Source organism: Hibiscus syriacus, unplaced genomic scaffold (genome assembly GCF_006381635.1).
Source record: "Hibiscus syriacus cultivar Baekdansim isolate YM2019G1 unplaced genomic scaffold, ASM638163v2 tig00112285_pilon, whole genome shotgun sequence".
NCBI lineage: Eukaryota > Viridiplantae > Streptophyta > Magnoliopsida > Malvales > Malvaceae > Hibiscus > Hibiscus syriacus.
The window spans coordinates 2443917-2465629 of NW_024063293.1; the positions used below are offsets into that span (position 1 = coordinate 2443917).

The window sequence follows — 21713 nt, forward strand, 5'->3', positions numbered from 1 at the left end:
TTTTTTTAAATTAAAGTTGTTTCCATATTCATTGCATGACCGAGCAAGGGCTTGGTTAAATGGTGTGCCATCTGGTTTGATGGAATCGTGGGCTGATCTTTGCAAGAGTTTCTTATTGAGGTATAACCTATCAAACATGAATACTCAGCTACGGAATAAAATAGCATCTTTTCGCCAGGGCGACGACGAATCCATGTATGAGTGTTGGGACTGTTATAAGAGTTTGCTTCAAAAGTGTTTAAATCATGTTTTTCACGATTGGACTAAAGTAGTTATGTTCTATAATGGAGTCAATGTACCCATGAGGATGTTACTAGATGCCTCGGCAAATGAGACATTGCTGGATAAATCACCTACGGAGGTGTTTGCTATCTTGGACATAATTGCTAACAATGATTATCAGTTTCCTTCCTCAAGACTTGGGAGTGGAAGGAGAGCACCTGGAGCATTTGAGTTAGATACCAAAGATTTGGTCTCCACTCAACTCTCAACTATCATTAATATGCTGAAAAATTTATAACGATCCACTGAGGTGAAGGAAGTGAAGGCAACTAGCTTAGCATGTCAGTTATGCCAAGGTAATCATCACAAGAGCGAATGTCCGACCAACCATGAGTCTATCAACTTTGTAGGAAATTACAATCGAGGCAACAACAATCCTTACTCTAACACTTATAATGCTGGATGGCGTCAGCATCCTAATTTCTCATGGGAAAATCAAGGATCCCACAATGCTAGTCAACCTACTCGGCAACAGAATCACAATGAGCCTCAAAGTTATCAAAATGCTATGCCATGGCATAATACCAACAAAGGAGCTTCAACTTCAGTGAGCATAAGTTCATTGGAAGCTACCATTCAAGAGTTCATATCTACTATGAAAACAATGATGCATGACCATTCTACTTCAATTAAGAATCAAGGAGCTTTACTTCAAAGTTAAGGCACCTTACTTCAAAGCCATAGCTTATCTTTGAGAGCTTTGGAAGGTCAAGTTGGTCAGATTGCTACGACATTGCAAGAGCGTCAGCAAGGACATTTGCCAAGTGATACTGAAGTCACTAAAGGGCATAAAAAAGAGCATTGCAACATGTTAACTCTTAGGAGTGGAACACAAATCAATCAATAAGTCAAAGCTAGTGGGCACAACATGATGACTCTATTCCCACTAACGGTAATGGAGAAGCTGAATTGCATGATGATATCAATTCTGAGAAGGACAAGGAGGAGGATTCTACTAGGGCATCAGATTCTGATGCCAAGGCAAAAACAAATTCTATTTCTGCAGTTAAGGAATATAGACCTCCACTACCCTTCCCGCAAAGATTGAAGAAGCAAAATGATGAAGTTCAGTTCAAGAAGTTCGTGGATATTCTTAATTAGCTCCATATCAACGTACCTCTCTTGGAAGCTATTGAACAGATGCCGATGTATGCCAAATTTCTAAAGGAAATATGTACCAAGAAGAGGAAAGTAAAGATTGTTACCACGACAACAGAATTTTGTTCTTCATTAAGTGTCAACTTAATACCGAAATCGATATTCTTGAAGCTTGGCATAGGAGATGTACGACCCACCTTGGTTATTTTACAACTTGCCGACAGATCCCATGTTAAACATGAAGGAAGAGTCGAGGATGTCATAGTAAGGGTGGATAAGTTTGTGTTTCTGGTCGACTTCTTAATTATGGACTGCGAAGTTGATGCCAAGGCACCTATTATTCTGGTAAGACCTTTCCTAGCCACTGGTCGTATATTGATAGATTTTGAAAAATGTGAACTCACCATGAGAGTGGTTGATCAGTGTGTTACTGTCAATGATTTTCCAACGCTCAAATATGTCGATGACACTGAAGAATGCCAAGGCATTTCTGAATTGAACTCAGTAATTGAAGAAGAAACTGAACATCTTTGCCAGAACAATTTTATTCAGCTAGCAGAAAATGAATATTGGGTGGATGATGAAAGCTTAGTGGAGTTCAACAACTTTCCAATTTTGGAGGAGCAATCTAGCTTACTAAAAGCTAGATCAGGTATGGATTTTGAACCTCTGAATTTTGATGAATTTATTCCTCCTAAGCCTTCATTATTACATGCACCCACTCTAGAGCTTAAGACTTTGCCAGGGCAACTTAAATATGTTTACTTAGGTAGCGATGAAACTTTACCTGTGATTATTTCCGCTAACCTTACTGCTAACCAAGAACAAAGTTTGTTAAGTGTTTTGATGCAGCATAAGAAAGCAATTCGTTGGACTATGGCCGATTTGAAAGGCATTAGTCTTACGATCTACGTACACAAGATTTTACTCGAAGATTGCCACAATAATTCAATCGAACCATAAAGAAGACTCAACCCTGTTATGAAAAAAGTGGTGATGAAAGAAATTCCAAAATGGCTTGATGCTGGAATGATTTACCCTATCTCAAATAGCTCATGGGTAAGCCCTGTCCAATGTGTTTTGAAGAAAAGAGGCACGACGGTGGTCACCAATTAGGATAATGAGCTATTACCCACTCGCACCATTACCCACTCACACCATTACCGGATGGAGGATATGCATGGACTATCGAAAACTCAACAAAGCTACAAAGAAGAACCATTTTCCTCTACCTTTCATCGACCAAATGTTGGATCAATTGGCCGGCAAAGCATTCTATTGCTTTTTGGATGGGTACTCGGGGTACAATCAAATTGCCATCGCACCAGAAGACCAAGAAAAGACTACATTTACTTGTCCCTATGGCACTTTTACCTTTAGGAGGATGCCTTTTGGACTCTGTAATGCCCCAACAACATTTCAACGTTGTATGCAAACCATATTTTCAGACATGGTTGAGGATTTTTTGTAGATTTTCATGGAAGACTTTTTTGTTTGTGGAGACGATTTCGAACGATGCCTCGAGAATTTAGCAAAAGTTCTTAAAAGATGCGAGGAAGCTGAGTTGGTCTTAAATTGGGAAATATGTCACTTCATGGTGACTGAGGGCATTGTGTTAGGCCACAAAATTTCACACAAGGGTATTGAGGTAGACAAGGCGAAGATTGAAGTGATTGAAAAGTTGCCACCACCAACTTCGGTCAAGGGTATAAGAAGTTTTCTTGGACATGTTGGATTCTATAGAAGGTTTATCAAAGACTTCTCCAAGATTTCTAAGCCCTTGTGCATATTGTTTCAAAAAAATCAACCCTTTGTGTTTGACGAATTATACATCGGCGCATTCACTAAGCTAAAGAAAAAATTGATCTTGGCACCCATTGTAGTTCCTCCCGTTTGGACATCACGATTTGAGCTGATGTGTGATGCAAGCAATTATGTCGTATGAGCTGTTTTGGAGCAACACCGAGGTAAACTTTTTCATGTTATTTATTATTCTAATTGCACTTTAAATGAAGAATAATTAAACTACACCACCACTGAGAAAGAATTACTTGACGTGATATTTTCTTTTGATAAATTTAGGCATTACCTAATAGGCACTAAAGTTATTGTTCACACTGATCATTCGGCTATAAAATACTTAGTGAACAAAAAGGATGCCATGTCTAGACTTATTAGGTGAATCTTACTTTTGCAAGAATTCGACTTAGAGGTGGTAGATAGAAAAGGAACTGAAAATCAAGTTGCTGATCACTTATCTAGGCTAGAAAACAATTCTGAATACCATGACAATATAGATATTAAAGAGGAATTTCCCGATAAGAAAATTTTATATGTTGCGATAATCCCGTGGTATGCTGACCTTGTTAATTTTTTTGTTAGTGGAATTTTTCCTTTTGATTTAGACAGTCAGGCTAAAAATAAGTTCAAGAATGATGCAAGGAACTATTTTTTGGATAAGCCTTATTTGTTCAAGCATTATGCCAATCAGCTCATTAGACGATGTGTACCCGAAGATGAACAACGCGATATTTTGTACAATTGTCATTCGGCCCCATGTGGAGGCCATTTTGGGGGATCAAGGACTGCTACTAAGGTCATACAATCAGGTTTTTACTAGCCAACTCTGTTTAGAGATGCCCAAGCATTTTACAAAGCTTGTGATCAATGCCAACGGACTGGAAACTTCTCCCGACGACAAGAGATGCCACTGCAAAATATTATGGAAATAGAGATGTTTGATGTGTGGGGCATCGATTTCATGGGACCATTTCCACCTTCTGTGGGAAATATATACATCATGTTTACTGTGGATTATGTGTCAAAATGGGTGGAAGCAATAACAACATCAAGGAATGACTCTAAGACCGTACTCAAGTTTTTGCACAAGTATATTTTCACTCGGTTTGGAGTACCCCGTGCTATTATTAGTGATGAAGGAACCCACTTTGATAACAAGTTGAATTCCAAGGCATTGAGGAGATATGGAGTTCGACATAAAATTGCCACGGCATATCATCCGCAGATGAATGGCCATGCAGATATCCAATCGAGAGATCAAGCAGATTTTAGAGAAAGTGATGAACCCAAGGCGTAAGGATTAGTCAACAAAGTTAGATGAAGCACTTTGGGCGTATAGTACAATATTCAAAACTCCTTTGGGGATGTTACCTTTCAAACTGGTATATGGGAAAGCTTGTCATCTCCCGGTTGAGCTTGAACATAAGGCATATTGGGCCATCAAGCAATTAAATTTTGATGCTCAACTAGCTGGGGAGCAGAGATTACTGGAACTTAACAAAATGGAAGAGTTTAGAGCACAAGCATACGAGAATGTTCGAATATACAAGGAGAAAACTAAGAAGTGTCATGACCAGAAACTGATGCCACGGCATTTTCATGTGGGCCAACAAGTCTTGCTCTATAACTCTAGACTTAAACTATTTCCTGGAAAGCTCAAATTCCGATGGTCAGGGTCATTTGAGGTACATTCTGTCTACCCCCATGGAGCTATTGACATTAAAAATACAGACGGGACGATCTTCAAAGTCAATGGCCAGCGTCTCAAAGCCTATACTGGAATTCCACCACCGCACAACAAGGCAGTTTTGCATCTGCTCGATGTTGAAGAGTGCCTCAAGGAAAACCAAATTTTGATGCCACGGCATTGAATTCGTGTCTGTTCATAAATAAAAAATTTATATTTAATCTTTTCTTTATTTATATTTATATTTTATTTTGTAGATAATTTTTTATTTGATTCATGGGAACCACAGTGCTGCAAACCGTACGGGGAGCGGTTACCAAAGAGAGGAAAGGACATCGCATTAAATGGGGAGATATTCTTTTAAATTGTTTATTTTTAATTTATTTTATTTATGACATTTCCTTTTCTCTCTCCACAGATGTGTCCTATCATTATCATTACTTTTGGAAGTTTTTTCCTTCCCCATACACGCATTAACCTCACCTCTCCATTCATTTCTTAACCGTCCCATCACCCATTTCCCTCTTAAATTTTTAACTTTTTATTTTCTCTTTCATCCTTAACATTTTTCTATTTCATTTTAACTTTTACTTTTTCTCTTTCATTTCTTCATCTTCTTCACTCTTTTTCTCCATAGCCGAAATTCCCCAAAGCTTTCAAAAGTTTCTTCCTTTTCCATTTTTCTTCCTTTACAAACAATAAAAATGGTGCACACAAGACCGACCGCAACTGAAGCTTCCACTTTCCAACAGTTCGAGAATGATGAGGCTAAGGATGTGGATGACCAACATGCCACGTTTGAAAGCACCACCTACGACAGAATCCTTGAGGACTTATGCTTTGAAAACACTGAGTGAAATGGCCATCAAACCAGTAGATACTCGGTCAACCAAGAGCGTCTTCAGTAGCGTGCCAAGTTATGAAATCCCTTCCTTAAACATAAACTCATGCTTACTTCCTACAATACGACGGTATCACTTTCTCGCTTACAGCTTTTACACTCGATAATGGTATCCCGTCTTATTGATGTTGGTCGAATTATTGTTCATCAAGTTCATGATTGTTTGGGTAAAAAGGCAAGTGCTTTAGTGTTTCCTAACTTAATTAATGCTTCGTTTCGTAAGAAAAAGGTCAATGAAAATGCTTTTGATGAGATTTTACCTGGATTATCAGGCATTACTAGGGATAGACTACCACTTCTATTGGGAATTGAAAATCCCAAGTCTAAGGACCATGTTCAGGAGCAAGCTGCAGGTACTACACAATCAAATACCGAGGCAAGATTTCTTGCGCTTGAGGAAGCTGTGATGCAGACTCACCTACATACTTTACACGGTGACATCCGTAATTTCTCTGGATATGTGAAGTATAGAGATGCTGTGGTGGAATCGATGTTTCAAGAAATTATTCCCTATGGTCAACGGAATTTCCCTGGTTTCCCAGATGAAATTCTGCCAGCATTCAATGTCGAGGCATCTCCAGAGCCCGATCAAGATGCAACCGATCTCCAGTTGATGACCCGACTCCTGATCAGCACCGTTCTGAGACACCTGATCCGCACCGTTCTGACACCCCTGAATATCCGCCTACTATCCCTGTTGAAGAAACACCAAGTTCCATTCATGCACCACGTAGTGGCTGACGCACCGAAACCACGGCTGACGTAAAAATATTACGCATTATTACTCTAGTTCTTCATAGTCCAGCCCAGCACCCCTACGCAAGCGTACTAGGTGAGGAGCTGCTAGTAGCTCCAAGGCAACACCAGCACGAAAATCCTGAGGTACCTTACTTGCATTCATTTTCATTTAGTTTGCATTTCATTGTATGGCATTTAGTTTTTATTTAGTTTAGTTCTCTTTAAGCATTGAGGACAATGCTTCCCTTAAGTTTGAGGGAGGTAGTGTTCTTGGTAGGTCATATGCATGATAGCATTAGCGTAGTATTATTCCATGGCATCAGTAAATGGTAGGACAGTTAGATAGAATGTTTTGAGGATACCCGATGATGATGATTTTGTTAGGCTAGAATTGGAATGTAAATGACTGTTGAGAATGATAGAACTCACTCTAGGGCTTGATCCTTTGTGAAAATTTTTACAAGACTTATATGTTCTCTATACTTATAAATTTTGGAAAATTTTTATGAAAGAACTCTAGTTAGTTTTGGCATTCAAATATAGTATTGTTCTTAAATGAAAAATAAAAAATAACTCCCTTATATATGAAACTGTGAATAAATGCTTAGGCATAGTTGTAGAGGGACATTCCTCTTAGCCGTGGCATTGCCTGGAACTCTATTTAATAAATGGCAACCTTGCACATATGAGTGAATGAAAGAAGTCACAGGATGACTATACTTAACTAGCTTGGGGATAGAAGGTATGCTCCATTTCATCTAGAGTGTGGGAGAGTAGGTGTGATGAGCTGACTCCTTTCGTAACAGTGGTTAAAAAATCAGTAAAAAGGGAGTAAAAATGTGCTTAATGAATAAGTAAATGCCTTGACAAAAACTAGGGGACTTGAGTAGAAATTGTCTAAATTTGCTAAGTATAAATTGGATATAATCACACACACACATGACCACAAAGGATTTTGACCTAGGGAAAAGTACTTGATTTCTTGATATCTCTAGCATGTTGAAGCCTATTTTTCTGAGGATTGAAATTCAATTTTGTCCTACTGTTCTATTGTTGAAAATTGTCATGACATTATGCTTATGTAACTGATATTCATTGCTTGAGGACAAGCAATAGCTTAAGTTTAGGGGTGTGTTAACTTCCTAAAAAGGCTACTTTTAAGGTCTTTTTCACTTAAGTTATTGTTCGTTTAAAAGCTCATTTTAGTCATCTTAGGATCATGTAGTTTCATATAGTTGCATTTGTGGTGGTATTGTTGTTTTATTTTTTAATGGTGTTGCATGAGAGAAAGGTGCAGTCGTTTGTGGTGTGTAGGGAATAACATAAAAAGGACTCTTTGGGAAGTAATATCGCGACATCAAACGTTGCTGAAACATATTGAAATGCCTTGGCATTTCTGGCGCAGAAAATGACAAAAAGATACAGTTGTACAAGGACAACTGGCTCTGCACGTGAAATAATTGTTGTAACTGCCTGCCAGAGGACCACTGCCACCTGGAGGATAAGGTTCACGCTTATAGTGTGATTCTAGGGGTATGAGGGGTATTTTTCCCCCAACAACCTAATCATTACCCCTAGATATTTTTTATTATATACGACACCTCATTGGAGAGAATGAGAGAGGAGGCATACGCACACGCACACGCATACACATAGAGCAGAAAAATCATATTTTTATTTTTCCTTTTCCTTTCTTCTTCCTTGGGTTTTCCTACATTGATAAAGCTCCAAGGAGTGGCGAGCTAGGCATCCGAGAAGAGCTAGCGAGCTAAGGTGGTTCGTGGTGGTCGAAGAGACCTCTGGTAGCGCGCGTCGAAGGCTTCTTCTCACTTCCCTTTTGTTGTTATTTTTATATTATTCTTGGGTTGTTGGAACGAATATTTTCATGATTTATTTTGTGGATATTTCGATCCCCACCATGAACTAACTTATTTGGTGGTGGTTGGTTTAATGGTTGTTTAAACTTTATTTTTAATGGTTGATTTATGTTTATCTTAGTTATATGTTTGCTTTTCTTATGAATACTTCACCATCTAAGCTTGTAAGAGGCATGAGAGTGTCCATTTCTTATATGAAGGTTAGGTGTTCGAGAGAAACCTAATCTAAAAATACTTGTGGTATTCGAGAGAAACACAAGACAAAATCCTCATAAGCAATGGGCTATAGTGTTTTCCAGGGTTTTGAACCGGCCTAGGAGTACTATATCCTAATCCCTTAGTACTCGAGAGTGACTAGGATAGGATTTCAACAATTAAAAAGGGTGTTTTTATGAATAATGTAGGCTTCCAGCTTCGTTGAGTGAGAGCATATGTCTTGGCATCCTATTCTGTTAGGTTCCTTTTACTAGAGATAGCGGGAACACTCTAGGAAAACCCTGTCGAGTAAGCAAAGATTAGATAGCATAAATCTTCCTGAGAGATAAGTTTAGCATCCTTAAATCAATCCCTACCATTCATTCCATTGGAAGCTTGTCACGTGAGGATTATCTTCTTATCATTTTATTTTCTATTTATTTACTGTTTTTACCATTTCTTATTGCCTCGACATTACACCATTTTCAACACTAAACATATGTTCTTGCCACTGCATTTCCATTCACTACACCATCAGACCATTCATCCACATCCACTTTTATACATTTTTTATTTGCCGTGATATTTGTATATATTAAGACTAACTATACATAGATACAATAGTGCATTGCTTTGGGTTAGACTTTTGTAATTTCACCCAATCCCTGTGGAGACGATACTCACTCATCACTTTATTACTTCAGCGATTATGTATACTTGCACATTATTTTCGTATAATTTTATAGTACTCACAACACGCAAACACCTACATAAATCCTGGCCTGGACTAGCCTATTTAATAAAAAGGTTAGGCTCGGGCTTTTTTAAAAGCCTATTAAATTAAATAGACCAGACTTAGGCTTATTAAAAAGCCTTATAAGCCTGATAGGTCGGCCTATATATATGTATATACTATACGCACGAATTTTTTACCCAAAAAAATATATTACAAAAATTATTTTAAAATACAAAAAGGCCACACCCTGCTGCCCAAGCACCACCCACGAGCAGACAAAGGTTCAACTCCCCATCCAGCCACCCATGCTCCCACGTGAAGAACACCAACAACTAATTAATTGAGCTGCATTGTTCTTGCCAATTCCAGCACCCCAAGCAAGACCCACATTGTACCCATATCTGCCCATGCCTTGCTCTACGAGACCCATGCTCTGGCACCTGGAAAACAACAATATGAGGAAACCATTACAATTCATTGGTAAGGTACCAGTAATAATGCATCCAAGAGAAAGTTTTAAAAAGGATTTTAAAAAGGCTATCAGGCCAGGCCGAGCCAAAATAAAAGCCTTTGATAGGCTATAGGCCAGGCTCAAGCCTAAAAAATTCATCGTAGGCCAGGCTCAGGCCTTTTAAAGTCTAGCATGGCCTGGCCTATTCCCACCCCTAGAGAGCATTAAGTCAAGAATCAAATGGGTTAGGAAGATAATTTGTCGCTTACCATAACTATGCATGCACCTATACATTTTTGTATTTAGAAAAGATTAATAACATATAACTAATAAGAATCAACCTTCATTCATTCAAGTAATTAAACAATTAAAAATGTAGGATTATTGGCAGCATACATCTCAATATGCAAAATTGCTTCTCATCAAAACCAATGTGGAACATAAGTAGCATGAAATATTAATAATATTCATTTTCAATCATCGTCAATAAGACATACATGAAGATAATTTCATTTCTAAAATTATCTTAAAAGTATTGCAGCACATAAACATAAAGTTTAAACATAAATCACAGCAAAAACATTTAAACAAATGTTAAAGCTTAATACCAAAATCACATCCCGAAAGTTTAACAACACACCCCAAATGTACTTTGTTACTTCACTACCTCAACGAATAACACGAGTATAAACAGGATAAGATCTTCTTAATCGTTGTTGTTACACGGTAGAGCTCCCCAAGCTGCTGCAACACTCCCTAGTGGTGGGTTTAAGAAACCATGGATGATTGAAGATAAAATACATGGAGAAAATATTTGGAGAGAAATATACCCCTTTTATTTATAGGATAAGAAATTTAACCATTAACAAATAATATTTTTTCATGTTTCAAGTGATTTCCATCCATTTGACAAATGTCCCGCTAGTTATATATTCAGAAGATTTCCATAAATGCCTGGTGACTCATCAGTTGTTGTAGTTTCAATACAGTGTTATCTGCAGCTTTAAGTAATGTCACAACATTAGTGTACCAGTTTCCAGTAATAAAATCAAAATAGGTCAAAAGTTTCTCAACTAACTCCCAAGATGCAAATGATGCAAAAACACATACAAATGATCATAATATGTTCCTAATAATGCTTAAGTTCAAGTTTAACCTAGGTGAAAAGATCCTAAAATATAACTATTTTGAAGAGTTATCAAAGACCGATCATGGTTGTAGGTAGAATGTCTCCCTTAGAAGGGATGTTTTTATTAAGATATAATGCAATATGAGGTGCTGGTTCGAGAGCTTAACAGTTTTGTGAGCTCGTCATCTTTCTCGGACTAAGTCAAATGGTTCAATACGAGCGATGGTCTCGATTCATTTAAATCATCTTCACTCCTTAATCATTCAAATGGGCCTTGTTTGTTTAATTGGAAGAAATTCATTTGGTTGGGAATCGCCCCTTTAAAGTGGAAGCTTTTGTTTGGAAAGTGCTTAACTGAAAAGTGTCGGTGAGGGTTGAACTTGTAAGAAGAGGGGTTAGGTTGTTACTTGTTAGATTTGAGTTGTCTGTTATGCTTGAACTCCCCGAAATCCGTTAATCACATGTTCTTTTCATGTCAGTTTTCGTGGCAATTCTGGGGAGCTTTTCTAGCTTTGTGGGGTGTGTTGGGAAGTTATTTCGATTGATATTTTTAGGTTCATGGTAAGATGGAACGAGGCTCTCCCAGTTAACCATCATCAAAGGATAATTTGGAGTGCCTTGCCTTTCACCGTTTTATTGTATATTTGGTTGCACAAGAATGAGTTGGTGTTTAATGGGAAGAAGATTGATATGCTCCAATTAATTTTTCTTATCAAATATTGAGTTTCTTGTTGGCTGAAGGCTAAGTATCCAGACTCCTCGTTAAGTTTAAAAATTTTAGCAGCGGATTTGTCACTCGGTGTTGACTCATGTTAGAAGAAGATAGAGGGGATCTCACCTCGATCTTAGCTCCCTCCTCTGAGAGGTTGTTTAAAATTTAATGTAGATGGTGCAATGTGGGCAGATGGTGGTGGCAGATGTTTTGGTGGAATTCTTCGCAATACGAGATGCACTTTGCGTCTTTCTTTCTCGGTCCTAATTAACTGCGGTTCCTCAATTAAGCTGAGATTTTGGCTTTTGATCAAGCCATTAAATTGTTTATGGGATCCAATTGGTATAAGGTTTTTGAGCTGATAATCAAAAGCGATTGCGCAAAATTGGTGAAATGGCTACAGTCTCCTGCCCTTGCTCCTCCTGAATGGGCTCATATCATATGCATGTTGCTTTGACAGTTCTTCGAGAGAAGTTTGTTGTGAAGCAAATCCCTAGAAGGTGCAATAAGACAGTCGACCAACTTGCGAAGCGGGCTTTTGTTTCATCCCCTACCTAGGGAGAGGATTGGATTTTTCAAGATCATGGGGTGGTGTTGTTATTTTTGTGGTAGCATGAGTTGAGGTGTCTGTTTTTTTTGGGGGATGTAAGGGTGCGAGTTGAGTTTCTAGAGAGTTTAGTTTTTTTCTACTTTGGATCTCCCCTGTCTTGGTTGTTTTTGGTTGTGGAGTGGTTTCACGGTTTTCACAAGGGTGTTTTTTGTATGCCTAGATGGGACTGCGGCCCTTTTAGTAATTGCCTTGGGTACTCTTTTTCCTCCATAGGATTAGAAAGGTTTTTTAATGAACCCCTACAATGAGTGAACCTCTATCTTTTATTTATAATAATTTTTTATTTTCAAAAAAAATTATTCGAGTTTATAGTAAATATGAATGGGTTCGATATCAGATTAAATCATTATTGATATGGGTCAATATTGAATCGAGCTCATATCATTTGTACAAAAATTAGAGGCTAATTATATCATTATGCCAAAAATGAAACTAAACATATCCGTATCCAATACTCATAACCATGTGTAACTAACAAAGTTAGAAGCATTTCAAACAAAGCCTCTCACCATCAAATCCAATATTTATACAAGAAAGAAAGATATAAAACAATTACAAGTGCCTGCTATGAACTTGTAATTTATTATTTGTACGAAGACGACAGCTGCAGATATAGGTGAAAACAGTTGGTCTAGATCCGAGACTACCGGGAAACTAGCCTCTTTCATCTCCTTCCCAATTGTTCTTCTCCTTAGGCCCTGTAGGACCTTCCTCTCCATAGAGTTCAATCGGAAGCTTACCGAAAATGTTTGCCACAGAATACTGAAGCATCAGTGGCAAAATGCTGATAATTTTATCCAACTCGGTTCTAGAATCATAGACAATACTTGGACCCCATTTTCTCATAAACTGCAACCAACCAGGCTCAGAAACAACCCCTTCTCCAAGATACTCGGCTGCTACAAGTTCATAATGAGTACTCGAATCAACGTAGAAATTACTACGTGCAGCATCGTTTCTAATCCCAATTCCTAGTTTTGCAGAACCCTGAATATAAGTACATGGGTGAGGAAAGCTTGCGTGTCCGCTTTTTGACGAGTAAACGATTGCTTTATTCCCTTGTATGTACTCCAAATCATAAGCATTAACCCACACACCACCACTGTGCTGAGAGAAGTATATGCTCCAGAGCTTTCCGGTAAAGTTGCATATACGGAGAGTAAAATGCTCCCAATCACACACATGCTGACCAACCTTGCTAAGTGCAAAATTCATAACACCGACTTTCAGAGTTGCAGGCCCGTTAAAGGGGCAGAAAATCCACATAGCAATATCAGTGAAAGTCCCACCGAGAGATGGCTTCACATGTATGTATAGTTTAGCGCTTTCTAAATTTCCTAATTTGACATTATTTCTCCTATCACCAATAGGCAAGTCTATCCAAAATTCACCATCGTTTCTTCCACCACTCGGTAGATTTGACCCATCAAGATCAATCGACTGGCCTACCGAGTCACCCTTTCTGAACAGAAGTGCTCCATTCTCGAAAAACCATGAAACAGAAGAAGGCATGTAGATCTCATAAGGATGGAAAAAGAGAGTAGGTCCGTAGTGGTTTATTAGTGCATGAATCTGATCACAGTTTGGCATTGCATGTAGTTTAGGATCTAAATTCTTCAAGCAGGCAATAGGCAGTTCTTGTCCGGGTGTCCAACAGCTATTGCAAGAAAAAGTCCCAACAGAAACACCTCTACCCAGCATCCCTCGATGAGAAGGTCTCGTGCTCCACACCTGAAACGGGAACTCTGAAAATCGAGCACCAGCATTAAATATAACTCGATAGTTTTCACATCTATCTGTCAGGTCTGCTCGAACACATCTCACTTTATCTAATTTGGGTTTTTTAGGAGAGCGAGTGACCAAATAACCCATCGACTTATAACCCTCAGGAGGCTGAGGCAACCAGAAGAAGCCACACCCTTCAAGTCTTTCCTCACTCCCATTATTGGAACTCCAAACTAAAGCATAGTCAATAGGCTCTCTAAGAGATGGTGAGGCAACATGGGTGGAGAAACGAGCAGGTTCTGATTCAGAAGAAAATTCCCGGGCAGCAAGAACAAAGCCTCTAAAAGGCTGGCCATTAGATTGACAATAATGCCCAAGGCTAGAAAATCCCTCAGGTATTCCAAGTGGTTTATAAAAAGTAACACCTTTTCTCTCCTCCTGTGCATTGCTGCACCAGATGAACTTAAATCTTGTGATTTTAACGACTTCAAGCTCTCCAAGATTTATTTTTCCCGAAGCAAATCCTTTACCTGAAAGTGGAGGCAGGCAATCAAGACATTTACATGATAAGTCAAATTCAAAATGATAACCAGACCACATCACATCAAATAACTTATGACTTGAATGGAAAAAGTCTTCAGACATTTTATTTTATCGGCCTCTACTCTGGACTATGTGGCATTTACGAACCACATCAGCATCGAAGTTTCAAAACCAGACCCTACAAATATATCTAGCTAACATGCTGATAGAAAGAGAGTCCAATAAAAAATGATGAATCAAAGACAAACTAATAAAAAATTATAGGAAAGTGCAAAAGTTACTGTGGAAAGAGAAATTAGTGTGAACTATGAGCTTATGCTATACATTGTTAAGCAATTTTCAATAGTCAAAGGAGTAACAATCACATAACAAAAATAATTATTAACAAGAAGACCATGAATCAGGATTGGAAAAGTAAATAATATTTCAGAAACATACACAATTTATTCAAGCTTGGCCTATTAAAATAAACAAAAAAAAAGACGATAGAAGCAGCAGTTAAAGACCAAGGAAAAGTAAACAAAATTACAAATGAAACAGTTCTAGGATTTGAAGATTTAAAGTTCCTATTAACCAGATATGAAAGAGTAATCAGAGTACGTTACTGCAGGTCCTATCCATGCTCAAACAAGGTACAGTTTAGAAGCCTCTTATATAAAAGCATCAGTGGGGTTGGGATGCAGAGGTCAAGGGGGATAAAGTTCTTTCTAAAGGATAATTTCCGAAGAATGGGTCTCGGTATTTTGTGCTGTCAAAACATACATACCATTTAAAAGGAGAACAGGAAGAGCACCAAAACATGTCTTGATAACAAGACTCTTCACTAAGATTCAACAATCTTTCACTAAATTGCCTTTCAAATATAGCAAATTAGCATATAAATACACTCGTTCAGAACAGCTACATCGTATATGAAGATCTCTTAGCATGCCAATCCCCCTTGTTCTTCAAGAAGCTTCTCCTACTTAATTATATGTTTCGGTGCAGTTCATAAATGATACAAATTGGCAACTTTAGTAATATTTAATACACTGGTGACAAATGTAAACATAAACATCAGTGGATGAAGCACCCAGCGATCAAGCTATAACTAAAAATGGAAAAGATTTCTAAAAATTCAGAGAGAACCAAAAAGATGAACTTAAGCCCAGGAAAAAAAATCAATCAAAGAGAAGCCTAAAAGGTAAGCAGCCCCATTAGCATAATACGTGAAATTAAGAAACCCCAAATTGCAAAAGCGCATTTTTAAAATTAAAAAAAAAAATCAAACATCCAGGAAAAAAAAAGGGAGTACCTCGAGGCCATTGGGGAAGCGGGGCTGGAAGCGAGAAGGTTTCAGGCTCGGAAGGCGCCAATTGAGCCGTCGTTTTCCTGAAGAAACATCGGCACCCAAACATTTCCTCCTTTGATCCCAACAACAAAGGCAAAACTTTGATGAAACTATGCTGAGGTTGATGATGATCTCCAAATTCGTTGGCATCGTTTAATTATTCTCCCCCACTGTCAAAATTCGCGGGTCCCCATGTTTGTTCCACGTAACGCAACTCATTTCATTTTCCATTAATTAGAATTGGCACCTTTGTCGGTGTCCTTGATTGCTCCAGACTTGCGTCTCTTCAAAGTCTTCGCTTTCACGTTGTGTTCCTTATTAAATAAATTATATATATATCATAAAAAATATTTGTGGGTATGCTTTTATTTTTAAATTTTAGTTAGATGTTTAGTTTTTTTATTCATTTGTCAAAATATTATTTCTATTTTATTGTTCGAAATTAATGTTAGATGAAAACGTGACAGCTCATCGACTGTTATGTACCTTTTATTTTAGCATGTGCTGGGAAAAAACTTCCAAACACAAAAAATAATTATATTATTAGATTGATATTATAAATTAAAAAATTTTGAAGGTTAAAAAATAATTTTAAAAACTATATTTATCATTTCTATATATATAAAATGATTAATGTAATTTCTAGACTTAATTTTAATATTTATGTATAATTTACTTGTAAGGGTATTATTGTGTTCCAAGTTGATACATTTACGAGTGAAATGAACATCCAATATGAGGCTGTAACATCTAAAAACATTGAATCACGTAACATTTTGAAAAGAAGAAAGAATATTTCTCCACTTGCATCGCGTAACAAAAAGCATTCAAGGGAGAATCAAAATTACACATTGTACCTCCCAACTGGAGATTATGACTTGTCGATAGAACCAATTGCTTCTTGACCTGTAGTCTCACCAGATTCTTGCTCATTTCCCCACCCCCAAACTTCGAGAACTAATTCGACCTCTTGAGGATTCAGCTGGATAACTGCCCCTGCCCCTGCCCCTGCCCCTTCCACTTCCTGATCATTTTTAGTGCCAGTGCCATGAACAAGGTTTTCAAACACTACTTGCTACAATATTGGAAACAGTCCTATCATAGATGATGATGTGGATTTTCCAAGGATACCCAGAATGTGCAATAATGAGAACATTTTATAGAATATAAAAGAAGATTTCGGTACGCATTAAAACACACATACTTCCTTCCCACCAAGAACTGCTGCTATTTGGTCTGCGCTCGTCTATGTAGACTCGCCTTCCTGCAAACTGTATGGGAGATGCCTATTGAAGAACAAAAATTGATCGGTATTAGATCAACATAAATAGAGAGAAGCCGAATAAAAACTATAAAGGGTTCAACATTACAGCAAATATTCAAAAATTGACTGCAAAAGTGAATGTATCCTTCTTCAACGTTCCACCAGGAGCTTCTATTGTACACATGAATCTAAAGATTTCTTTGTGCAGTGACGGGTTTCAAGTTTAAACAGTTGATGACGCTATAGGTCGGTTGTTGGTTTAAGAAAACGGACAGTATCTTTTCCTCTCAAAACCCCCTCCTTCCTGCAATTCACTCGACAAGCACTTTCAAGGATTTGGTAGTCACCTCCATCTCATCCATCATGGGCAACGGAATAAAAGCATCACACATGTATACAGGCGCAGCTAAATAGATCTAACAATATAAACTCCAAGGTTGTCATATTAAAAGAGTTCAAATCTCTTTCTACTAAGTGAATTCAACATTACAGAAACACAAGAAACCAAACAAGTAGATAGAATACATGATTCAACAATGAGTTATTAGCAAGCAAAGTGAGATGTTGCTCAGCTATCGATAGTAAAGTAAACTAAAACAGATTCAAATGATAAGCTAATAGTTAACCATCCAACAAAGTTGCTTAACGGAAAGAACACAATAAGTCGTACCTTGATTGCCTTGTGAACAGAAAGGAGGTCTTCAAACTCAACAAAAGCATAGCAAACGCCAATAACATCCTGCATGCAGCTAACACTAATTTAGTTTCCTCAAGGTTATATGCTAAAGATCAAAACTGGAAAGAAGAAGAAATTACCGTGCGGTTCCGGACAAACACGCCGTCGGGCTTGATTTTTCCAAAATTTTTAAACACCTGCTCAATTTCTGTGGCAGTAACAGTAGGAGGCAAGTTCCCCACATATACAGATTTATATTCACCAGTGTATTCACCTAGATGGAGAAACATCAATAACCAGATTAAATTCCAATTTCTGAAGTACTCTGCGAGCATATAAATATTCTCTCAACTCTACATATAGAGGGAAGTATTTTGAAAATGGAAATACAAAAACACTCGGCCACTAAAATCTTAATATCTCTTCGTAAAAGCAATATTTTTATGGCAGGGGCTCACATTAAATACTCAGATGATCCAGTTGAAAAATGTCCTTTTCAGAAACCAAAGAAAAGGCTAGAGAAAGGCAATTTATAAATTCCAAAGCACAACAACGAACCAAGAGCTATGGTATTGCAAGTGCTAATATAAAAAAAAAAACACACATACCAACAGAGGTTGTCTCTGCTGCAGATTCAGGCAGATATGGACAAGCAGGACGTGACTGCTGACTAGTACACTCTGCTGTATGGTCCCAATCTGAAGTACTCGGGGGAATCTTGTTATAAGAATGTTGAACTTGAACAAATGAAGCAGATTGACTCTTCGGAATACCCAACTAGAACAATTGTAACAACAAATAGTGTTTGTCAACCAACCAAAGTTATTTAACTTTCAACAAACTAAACACCATTTATCAATGTATGTAGGTATCAGGTAGAAACAGAGCTTGTTGGGTAGAATTCCTATAATAATTTACTCCCATTAGATAACTCACATGCAAGGCTCTGTTTCCTCAAGTAATTAAACCTTTATACATTTAGGGTACTCTTTACGTGCATAGGCTTACTTCAGTAACGTACAGTCCAGTGTTATGAATGCCACCACGATACTTGATGGTTGCATTAAGGATAAATACATATGGCTTGTTTAAATAAAAGTATAGCTGATTGAACAAGTAAATAGGAAGCAATGAGTGAGAAACCTTAAATACAAAGGGTAATAAATGCACACTCACGTGTAAACAGAACGTTTGCAGAAAAAGCAATATAGGAGCACTTACAACTGAAGCATAAGTTCTCCGTGGAGGCTCCTCAACAGGTTCCTCCAAAGGTGTAGCCGGGCGTTCTTGCACAGTATCTTCTACATCTTGTTCTGGTTGTTCTGGGGGACTATATTTTTCAACTGGATCATCTTCAATAAGAACAGAGCTGACATACTTACTGATCTCTTCCTCAAAAACTTCGTCAGAAACTGCTAAATCCAACAAGTTGGAGGAAAAACTAAGAAATCAAGCTTCTATAATCATAAAATTAGAAAATAATAAAACACCAAAAATTATATCCTAGAGAGAAAGAAGAGGGAACTTCCAAACCAATAAGTTTTAAGTAAAATCTTAACATGCTGAAATTTATTAACCAAAAAGGAAAAATGGTGTCTATGGTTTCAATCCCTCAAGCAATAAAACTATAAGAAATCAACTAAAGGTCACAAGATTCAAATTCCGTATAAGATATAAAACTAGTCATTCAACTACCAAGTACAACACATTTCCAAGAAAAGGTCATTGTTTAAGTTGAGGGGACACAGTCCAAGGCCCCAACCAGTTATCTGCATTCAGATCTAAGTTAGGAAAAAGCTTGATCGCTGTACCTGGTGGCTTTGCAACAGGGATCGATACATCTAGTTTAGAATCAAGCTTGCGTTCTTGTAAAGTTGAAGCTGGATGTTGATAAACTATTCCATCATCAATAAACTGAAAGATATCGTTAAGAACAAAGTAACCCTTATATTGGGGAGCCAGGAAAAAGGTTTGCACAAATTTCCTTCTGCCATTGAAATCCTTGATTTTAACAGAACCAGAGACCATCACCAGAACTCCTCCGTTCCAAGAATCAAGAGAATTAATTGTTTTGATCACAATTGTAGTATAGTTTAGTGACATGGCCAATGTGTGAATTTGCTGCAGAGAAAAAGAATGATAAAAGAACCCAATAAATTATAAATTAATAAGTGTGTAGTAAAATAAAAGGACAAGACAAGTCAACTTGAAGGTAGATACAACCAAAGATAATACCATATACAAAATAATAAGTCATTTATCAGATAAAACCAGAGAATAGAAAAAAAAAATTTAGTAAATCGAAAAAGAAGACTATACTAAGAACATTTTGATGCTCGAGCAAGTTGGTTTGAAAATGCATAAACAAAGAAAACAAGAATATGTTACCAGCATAGAAGAAGCAGATTCAGAGGAATCTCCATCGACCCGAATCATGCTACTGGCATCTGAGTAAAACTGATGAACTAGATGAGGTTCATGTCGTAGCACTCGATAATATTGTCCCACAAAGTATGCACCAACCTGAAATTTAAAAATAACATGAGTAAATCAAACAAAAAGAAGAAACCGAAAAATCTATATAAAAGCAAAAAAGAAAACCTTTAAGGGCCCTGGGTAGGAAGTAGCCATTATGATGAGTGAGATGAACTCAAACCAAAAAGAATGCCACAAAGAATATCTAATCTAATTTAATCCCAGCAAAAAGAAGTAGGAACCAAAAGCTATTGAAAAAGGGGTCGTTCCACGGATTGAAGTAGGCTATGAAGTGTCTTAAACCCTACTTCTTGGAGAGACTAACTTTAAATGCCAGATGAAAAATGCCTTGACGATTTTCGCTCCTTAAATGGAAGTTAGGCTGAAGCTGAAGCTAAGTTTATCTCCATCGAGATTGATACAAACTCTCTTTCATTCAAGAATCTAATCACAGATACCTCTTCTTGGTGGGGCCTTTTCCCTTCCAACGGTTACCAACATAACGGCGTGCCAGTTTAGAGGCTGGGCGGGTAAAATCGGTTAATCAGTTCAGACTTTAGAATATCTTCCAACATTCGTTTGATTTTTTTGGTTAAATTTTTTAATTTATGTTTATATTAAGTTTTACATAATATTATGAGATTTGCATACATTTATTAAAGATAAATCGATTGAAGTCACCCTAACGGTAAAAAAGAGTGTTGTGTGCAAAATGTGTTTATCTATTGTCAATTGGTTAAGAATTTCTGAACATATATTACATTGTAATCATCCATACTAGTAAGAAAGATAAAAGTTGTGACGAATAATGAGTCGAGTTGAGTAATAAATTGAGTTAATATTTATGCAGATAACACGTTAGGTGTAAGGAACTATAAGGAATTATACTTATGAAATGTTCATGTTTGTGTATTAAAATTGCGGTTCTTAAAATAATTATAATCATTGTATTATCGAGATAATGAATCAATAATACTCAAAAGTTATTATATATATTAAATTTCTATGTATGGGATGCATGCAATTAATCTCATAAGTTGAAGTATTAAGTATAGGTAGGTATCGCAACGGGTCGGGTTAGAGTTGGATTTTTGGTCGGTATCATCCGAACCAAAAAAATGCATTCATCACTCTAATTCGATCCGAAAATTTTATATCATACACTAGATCTGACCCGAAAAATATAAATACTTCATCGGACTCTAATCCTACCAGATTTTTTAAAGTATAAATTTGACCCGACCCGACTCGGTATAAATTAAGGGTTTAATTAAAAATAATATATTTTTCAAGAAATTATATTATTATCCTCGAGTCGAGTCGAAAATTTTCACCTTCCACCTGAACCCAACCCGATCCAACTTCCCCCGCTTAAAAATTTTTGATCCAAACCCGATTAAAAAAAAATCGATCCGATCGAATCGAAACTCGTTAGATGCGGATGAAATTGCCATTCCTTTCCTAAGTATAGGATTTTTTAGGAT

General features: G+C 37.2%; 2 protein-coding genes across 2 annotated transcripts; both read right to left on the minus strand.

The window, feature by feature from the left end:
• Window positions 1–12709: 12709 nt before the first annotated feature.
• LOC120177355 lies at window positions 12710–16027 on the minus strand. The gene is made up of 2 exons (XM_039183535.1): window positions 15779–16027; window positions 12710–14471 (listed from the first exon to the last, which is right to left on the minus strand). The coding sequence occupies exons 1-2, from the start codon at window positions 15879–15881 to the stop codon at window positions 12871–12873; spliced, it is 1704 nt and encodes a 567-aa protein (XP_039039466.1). The 5' UTR covers window positions 15882–16027; the 3' UTR covers window positions 12710–12870.
• A 716-nt stretch (window positions 16028–16743) lies between these two features.
• Window positions 16744–20576, minus strand: LOC120177300 (nuclear transport factor 2-like). The gene is made up of 9 exons (XM_039183495.1): window positions 20356–20576; window positions 20143–20277; window positions 19566–19875; window positions 18763–19166; window positions 18363–18531; window positions 17895–18079; window positions 17749–17817; window positions 17019–17100; window positions 16744–16838 (listed from the first exon to the last, which is right to left on the minus strand). The coding sequence occupies exons 1-9, from the start codon at window positions 20383–20385 to the stop codon at window positions 16744–16746; spliced, it is 1479 nt and encodes a 492-aa protein (XP_039039426.1). The 5' UTR covers window positions 20386–20576.
• Between the last annotated feature and the right edge of the window lie 1137 nt (window positions 20577–21713).

What these genes read in the sequence shown, in the direction of transcription:
- LOC120177355 (XM_039183535.1), bottom strand. Translation starts at nt 15,881, where the DNA reads ATGTTTGGGTGCCGATGTTTCTTCAGGAAAACGACGGCTCAATTGGCG. An exon ending in GCTTCCCCAATGGCCTCGAG is followed by an intron (nt 14,472 to 15,778) that starts GTACTCCCTTTT and finishes CTCCACTTTCAG; the next exon opens with GTAAAGGATTTGCTTCGGGA.
- LOC120177300 (XM_039183495.1), bottom strand. Translation starts at nt 20,385, where the DNA reads ATGGCTACTTCCTACCCAGGGCCCTTAAAG. An exon ending in AATCTGCTTCTTCTATGCTG is followed by an intron (nt 19,876 to 20,142) that starts GTAACATATTCT and finishes TTTTCTCTGCAG; the next exon opens with CAAATTCACACATTGGCCAT. An exon ending in CTGGACTGTACGTTACTGAA is followed by an intron (nt 18,532 to 18,762) that starts GTAAGCCTATGC and finishes CAATTGTTCTAG; the next exon opens with TTGGGTATTCCGAAGAGTCA.